Source organism: Battus philenor, unplaced genomic scaffold, assembly GCF_028537555.1.
Source record: "Battus philenor isolate CCGP_79_NKW_IND1 unplaced genomic scaffold, ilBatPhil1.0.hap1 SCAF_12, whole genome shotgun sequence".
NCBI lineage: Eukaryota > Metazoa > Arthropoda > Insecta > Lepidoptera > Papilionidae > Battus > Battus philenor.
Window position 1 is genome coordinate 9,130,330 of NW_027181674.1, and position 7,942 is coordinate 9,138,271.

The window sequence follows — 7,942 nt, forward strand, 5'->3', positions numbered from 1 at the left end:
ATTCTACCATTTAGATTACGTTGAAAAAAAATATCTTTTTTTTACACAATATTACTAAGGTTCTAAAAATTCAAATTTTATCCAGAGAAGTTTTAGTGTTATTAAGTAGAAGCAGAAATTAATTTTGTAAAAAAAAATTTTAACAAGTTCTGTTTAATCAGAAAATAGTGTTACTTATTTTATATTCTGTTACAAGGTTTAATGCGCCATGTTGTCCTTTTATTTTTAACGTTAACTTTATTAGGTTAAGGTGATACAAAGCAATTCGCAAAATGAACATGTTTTTTATAAATTTTAAAAAAAGTATTAATGTGTATTAATGTGTTATTAGCTTAGAGAAATTGTTTTAATTTTAATATTGATTTTCTATCAATATTTGATATTAATCTTTAATGATTTGTAAATTTACTCACCGAAAATCATGCAATTGGTCTCGTGCCACATTACAAAATATTATACCAATGTTTTTTTAATAATTTCACTGTGTAACATATCTTTAGATAAGAACTTTTCGATCTCACTTATTTTTAATATACCTTATTATGTAAAGATATTAGATATTTGTGGAATATTAAAATTTATACGTCTACAATAATAATACTCATGTAATACTATAATATATCACTAAACAAATATATGTATTAAGATTGTTTATGATTATTGTAAGTAAGAAAATCAAGTTAATATAATGCATGAGAGAGAAAAAACATTCACAATATTATAATTAACTTTTTATTCATTATCGTGACTTGACAAATTTCTAACTCGAGCGGGAATCTCGGGAAATTCTCTGCTCATTAGCCATTGTGACGTAATCAATCAATTTACTGTTATACAGTACGTGCTTATATATACGTAGTGTATCTAAAATTATAATTTCCATGTGCATTCAAACGAAAGCACCTTTAGTCACTTTAAATGTTCTCCATAGTCTATTTGAACAAACTTAAAACACAGTGTCAATTAACTGCAATTTATTTCAAGACTGTGATGTGATTGATGTTTCATCACCGGAACAGTTGATATTATCACTGGAATATCTTCGTATAAAGCTAAATGAAATTTGAAAATGACTTGCACCTGTAACGAAATATATAGATTTAGATATAAGTATAGGAAAACGTTTGTGTAGATGTTTGAGTGGTAGAGAACTAATTCGTTTAAGCACATAGACGCCCACTGCAGGACATAGGCCTTCCCCAAAGATATTTATAGGCGACATGACCGCGCCACGCTCGGCAGACGAGTTGGCGATCGTACTATGGTCGCAGAGGACGTTCCTTCCCATTCTCAGGAAACTTGTTTGTGGGCAGGGGCAATCCTATTTGATTAATGAACAAAATTTGAGTTATATATAAGATTATTACCTATCATACCAGCGACGTACAAAAGCAAGTCTCAGTTATCTACGGCTAGGCTACCATTCTTCGAGTGGGCTGTCACTGTAGAGTACTAAATAGATAATTCTAATCGACGACTCATTAAAATAAAACTGAGGAGTATCAGTCTAAGAAATTTACAGAAAATAATAAAGATTTATTAGCATTAATGTAGCACCAGATATACGCGAATTCATTGCAGCTCTGTATCAGCTATATCTATTGTCAAATTTTAAACACCAAACGCGCAGCGAATACGTACGTTGGAGAACATACAAAAGGTACCAACATCGAAAACGTACACAACTTTCGCTGCGAGTAATTAACTCGAATACTCTTGCACGTAAAATATTTTATTGTACAAAAAAATTGGAAACAAATCTACAATATTAGGTTAAATCCGATTCAGATAAACGACTTGTGAAACACTTGCGTATAAGTTTAGTTTTTCTAAAGTACCTCGATACTGCATTTCTGTGTACAGATATTAAAGTACAGATATTTTGATCAGGCGGGGAAATATTACATATTCATATTTTTACCTTACTCTTAAATATTGAAAGTACGGAATATTAAAATCCGCTTATTTTATTATTTAAAAATTAATGACATAATACCGACCCTTAACACATAAGAGATTTTTATCATTGGATTCGTTATGTTAACACTGGTTGGTGGTGTATAAGGTACATCCATACAAATTCGAACGAACTCTTTGATTCCTTTAGACAAGTCACAATGTTCCGCTTTGATTATTTTCCTCTCTTCGTTAGCAAAGCCCGTTGATACGGTGTACTCTATTTTCTGAAACAAAAATTAATGAAATCACTAATAAACTTATTTTGGTTAGAAATATTATAACCATTAAAATAAAACTGTATAGTTTGTCAAACATTCTAGACCAACTTATTTATTCTTGATCGAATATAACTCCAATCAATTCATCAACGTATTATTTTTTTTGAAAGCTATCTATTCAAATTTAGATATTTGATAACTGTTGGTACCTTACACTAAACATTGATTTGATGTTTAAGTTGCAAATGTCAGGACAGATCAAAGATACTTAGCAACATCATGTTGTGCTTTAAAGGACAGCATATTAATTCATTTTATAACTCTATTTATAAAAGATCGTTATTTTTCATAACACTACCTTATGTTTACCATGCTAATATGTATTTTAGTTTGAGTCTACAGAAACATCGATACTTAAAAGTAAAGACAGTTTTAAAATTAATGAATAATGCCAAAGTTTAATTATTAGTGTTAATATTCTATTGAAAGATAGAGTCTGGTAATAAACTGTATCATTAAGTTATTGTCAAATCAAAATTCACCAAATAATGTTACGATGTTAGATGTTAAATTTGAGTATTGAAAATCTTTTAATTTATAAACGACAACCTCATTTGCCCCCCCCCCCTTTAAAATAAAAAATCAGAGATTCAAAATAATAATGATTACCTGAACTAACGTAACGGTAATTTTTCTCATTTTAACTCCTTTTTCATTATTAATATCTATGTCAAAATTCAAACTTTGTTTTGGAGAAAAGCATCTGTTAGTTTTAAAATATATAACCAATTTTTTTTCTGAAAATGGGAAAGATCTAGTCATTTCAAATATCATAGGTACCTGTAAAATAAATTAATAATTATTTACTTAAACATTTATAATCTAGGATTTCGTTGGCAAATACCATTGTTATATATTACAATATAATAATTATTTTATTGACAAGGGGTCTTTTAAAGCTATACATAAATAGCACACTCGTTTAAATAATAAAAAAGAAATAAAAAATTCGTATAGTGTACTTTACACTAAATTTTAAATATTGAAACTTTTATACATGAAGACCCCAAAGTAATATTTGGATGGGCCGTATATATAAAAATAATTAAACATACCTTCATTAATTCCAGGTGATTCAAATCTACACTGTTCATAACGACAAGTGGTACATTTTTTATTTTTTTACGATTACAAGTCGCTTTACATTTTATTCTGATGAAATAGGATACTTTTGCTATAGAACTTTTGAAAGTTGATGGTAAACCATTCGGAAGATTAAAATGGAATTGAAAATTATTTATTCCCGGGTGTATTATTCCTAGAAAAATATTACCATTATATATTATTCATAGATATGATGTAAAATATATCATTCCGGCATAACTTACCATTTACTTCTTCGAACAAATTAACACTTATCTCTAGAACCATTTTTTTCTCAGCATAAACTCTTAAATAGGGAACAGTAGGCATCACTCTCGACCATCTTGCTTTGGTTATGCCTATTACTTTAAATTCAATATCTGGAAAAATATTAGTATAAAACATCTATCAAGAAACAATATTCCTGTTTTTAACAAAGCTATATGGTTTTTAGTTATCATTTATATTGTAAATTGTTAAAAATGTAATTATAGACAGGCTTTTTTGTTGATTTACGTTGGGGGCAGAAAATTTCAAAAATGAAAAAAGTAACTGATAAAATTTATTGAAATTTTTATGGGTCAAACTGTCGAAATACAATGTAATCTATGATTTTTTTTTTGTTACCGCGACGCCTCATGAGAAATTTTCATAAGTTGAGACTTGTCTAATAAATGAGCTACTTGTGCTTTTAGTATTGACGAAAAAATGATTTAAATTTGGGGACTGATTTAATCTTTATGTAGCTAAGTAAATTGTCAAGGAAAGTTAATTAAATAGTTACTACTACACAACACTAAAGTTCATAATTAATTTTTTACAAAGAAATGTTGTTATTAAACAATAAAGAAATAACTTCGATTTTTTCCTCAAAGCACAGTGGACAAGGGTTGAGCAGAGTACAAAATATTTTTTACTACTTTCGAGAATTATCGTCTATGGATAACTTCCGTCACTAACCATCACGATGAATTCTTATAAAAAGAATTTCATAGAATTCAGTTTGCGCCTGTTATATTATCAGAAGAATACTTTGTCTTTCTCACTTTTTAATTAAAAAATATTACATAGACTTTTACATTTAATTTTGTGCACTTTTTTAAACTCGAGGGTCAGAGCTCCAGTCACAGTATCCCCCGTATATAATATTCCACTGTCGCCACTGTTTATAGTTACATTACAGTTTTGCCACACCATTATTAATCTTAGACAATTATAAAATCAAAGAAATTCTTTTCAACACTGTTACGACAAACGTCGTTATTATTGTCTGACACGTTATCAAAAGATAATTTTATAATGAAAATAGATAAGACTATCAAAGATTTATATATTTCCATTTCTATCAAAATTGTAATAATTTACTATTTATTCTAGGTAGCATAAAGTATAAGCATAATTAAATGTGTTCATTGTCTTTAGCTGTATAGCTGTATCGGTTTACATATCAAATATTTGAATAAAGCAAGTAAATTATTATTTACAATAAAATATACAGATTGCTTACATATTTGGTCATTTTATTTCAATTCCAGAATTTACCTTCAAAAATTCTCACTACGGAGATTACTTCTATTGTAGAGTGTCAGGCCTGTCAAGATTTTTGTAAAAGATTTCTTTAGATATAAAATACTGACGAAATATTTTTTTCGTTTTGAAATCTAATGAATCGTTGAATCGACTTTATTAGCTTTTATTTGCGCGACGGCTTATAAAGCATCTGTGTACCACTGGTATAACAATTGCGTTTGCTTATATTCGGGGACCCCCGGAAGCCCACGCGCTTATTAAAAAAAGGTCTTAGGTTAGGCGCCCTCTACTCTTTAACGCTTCAAACCCGAATTTTTAAAAGCTATTTGGCAAAGGCAAGCCAGTAAAGTCCGGTCTATAAAAATCTTTTATTTGAGGAAGGAAGAAAGAAGTCTTAGTCTGGTGTTTGTTTCCTACTACGTGTAAAAAACGTAATAAAAATCCAAAATACCCACATCTGATGCTTTTACAAGCTGATGCTTCTCTCAGTTTATACGTTAAAGTTACCATTAGTAACATTTGCCGCAGTATTGATATTTTCGGGGATATATGTAAAATATATACCTAATAGGGATTGCGCAGTCCGATAATTTAAAATAATTATAATTAAATAATATACAAATTTTATAGCACACGTGGTGACGATGACATCTTTGGACAGTTACAGAAAAAACATTTAAGGCGTTGAATAAATTAGAACGCTGTATCCAAATAAACAAAGAAGCACAAACTAGTGCAATGCATGCGTAATAGGATCGGCGAAGTCTACGTGACAAGGCTACAAGTTATTACAACATAGACAGAAACCATATCAATACGAGAACTTAGTTAAGATTCGAACCCCCATTACGATTACTAAGTATATTTGATTATATCCACTCAACGGCTACGTAACTTTGTCGCAAAATTTCAAACCACAGCTGTCAAAAGTGACATTGGCCCACATTTTTGAACGGTAGGTATTAAATTGATATTTTATTTCTTGAGAATTTAAAAAGGCTAAAGAGTCGTTTACGAGATTTTATAATGCTTTACAACCGTTATAATATTATTAAAAAGGGAAAAAGTCCTGTATAGCAAAATTTTATCGTAATGGCAACATTATGCAATTGATATTCTATTTAATAAAAGTAATAAATAGGGTAGACGTATTTTATTAATTTTCATAAAATATTAAGATGGTATATGCTAACAAAATAGCCAGTTACACCCAGGCTAACACGGCGCAGTGCAGTCAGTATTCATTTTTTATTAAGAAGCTGTAGTTTTATTAAAAAATAATGTTTTATTTAGCAGTCTTTGTCGTACTTCTATTACATCCAGGTGAGTTTGGGAATATAGTATTCTTTACGTTAATACAAAATATTTATCGAACGTTTTATGAAAAACTAAAGTTGTTTTTTGTGCATTTAATTTTTTCTTGTTATGTACTGTTGGCAGTTGATAAGATTTTTTTAAAATGAAAATATTGAAAAATGTACAGTAAAATAGTAGCGCAAAGTTACCAGTGCCTTATTTTGAGCAAACTCTTTCGACTGCCATCTTTTATTTATTTTTTTGCCTACAAAATCGCCGAGCTCTAACTTATTATACATTTAGTATTCCATTGTTATGACACTCAATGAAGGCTTAGGAATTGAAAGAAAAGAACAAACCACAGGAGTTCGTTTTTACGAAAATGTTGATACTGACATTTTGACGTTTGCGTTAATTTAATATTAAACAAAAATTACCATTACACAGCTTTCAATTCCAAGACAAATCCGTTGGTGATTTAACGCCATTAAATTCGATGTAATGACTTGATAACTTAAGCTTCAAAAAATAATTTATGTAATTTAACTTATTAGCTATCTCAAGACATCTGCCACGACACGTGGACTTGGATGATGAAGAACAACTGTTGTACCGGGCTGCTTATGACACTCCATCGTACGACCACGAAGAGTACCACGAAGACGAAGACAGTTCCATGGTAAAACTGGATTTACTCAAAGACGCCTTATGGGCCATCAAAGCCAAGGTCAAGGAACTGAAGGCATTCAACAAAGCTCTTGCGGCTAATGTATTGTCTACGAAGCTCAAGCTAAAAGATCTTATTGCTAGCGGTTTGCTTGTTAAGAAACATGTGCATGGCGAGATAATAGATAAGAAAAAACCCACATATAACTATCAGGTGATGTACTCTATGTCATCAACTTATGTGTAAACTGTATTCTTTATCTTATTAAGTACAGAAACAAAATTTCTGATTTATAAATGAAATTTAAACCACAGAGGCCATTTTAAAAATAAATTTAAAACCTAAAGAAATTTTTTGGTGATCGTAATTTTTATTGTTGGTAACTCATTTAATCTGAATCGACTAAAAGAATACAGTTAACTTTAATAAGTAATTGACAATTAAATAATTACATAACATATATAAATTTTAATAAGTCTACGTGAGAATATGTGCGTATAAAACTACAACGCATGAATGTTTTTTTTATTAACAAACGTTGAATTGCAAACATTTCATTTAATGTATTAGTTGTGTCCCTATCCTATCATTGTTTTTTCTTAATTCTTGCAAAATAATTCAATTATAAATTATCCTTCCGAAAACATCACAAAGCTATGCAGCTATTGAAAGATTAAATAAAAAGGAATATACAATTTAAAATATAAAATATACAATTTTACTTACGACATACCTACAAATTTTATTTTCTTTAAAAGTATTATTCGTAATGTAAACGAATTTTACAGGCACCTCCACACCAGGAATATGAACCCTACGCACCGACACATTACGGGAATAACCCGTACTAAGAAAATTCAGCAAAAATTTTTGGCGCTGATCAATTAATTTCATCTTGTGATTTAATATTCAAATTATCTTTATGTTATATGTTCTTGTTATTTAAAGATAACTAAAGAAGCGGATCTGTAATAGTTTTTATAAGTTAGAGAAAAACTATTTTTTTTTCATCTTTGTTTGTACTTGAATTGTAAAATTGTATAAGAAGATAATAAAACGCTGTGCAGTTTAGAATTTTTTCCACCCTATTGAATTGAGAGCGCCCTACTTAAAGTCGGTGGCGGGCGGC

The 7,942-nt window shown here is 29.5% G+C and overlaps 2 protein-coding genes across 3 annotated transcripts; one reads left to right on the forward strand and one right to left on the reverse strand.

Moving 5' to 3' along the window:
• Positions 1–752: 752 nt before the first annotated feature.
• Positions 753–4,547, reverse strand: LOC137933016 (arrestin domain-containing protein 5-like). 2 transcript variants are annotated; one of them, XM_068776742.1, is made up of 6 exons: positions 4,400–4,547; positions 3,566–3,700; positions 3,293–3,495; positions 2,847–3,017; positions 2,001–2,183; positions 753–1,080 (listed from the first exon to the last, which is right to left on the reverse strand). In XM_068776742.1, the coding sequence occupies exons 1-6, from the start codon at positions 4,515–4,517 to the stop codon at positions 964–966; spliced, it is 927 nt and encodes a 308-aa protein (XP_068632843.1). In that variant the 5' UTR covers positions 4,518–4,547; the 3' UTR covers positions 753–963. The 2 variants fall into 2 exon arrangements, with proteins under 2 accessions (XP_068632843.1, XP_068632844.1); XM_068776743.1 differs by lacking the exon at positions 4,400–4,547 and adding an exon at positions 4,281–4,350.
• Positions 4,548–5,998: 1,451 nt separating this feature from the next.
• LOC137932793 (uncharacterized) lies at positions 5,999–7,904 on the forward strand. The gene is made up of 3 exons (XM_068776467.1): positions 5,999–6,173; positions 6,701–7,026; positions 7,602–7,904. The coding sequence occupies exons 1-3, from the start codon at positions 6,131–6,133 to the stop codon at positions 7,662–7,664; spliced, it is 432 nt and encodes a 143-aa protein (XP_068632568.1). The 5' UTR covers positions 5,999–6,130; the 3' UTR covers positions 7,665–7,904.
• The last annotated feature ends 38 nt before the right edge of the window (positions 7,905–7,942 follow it).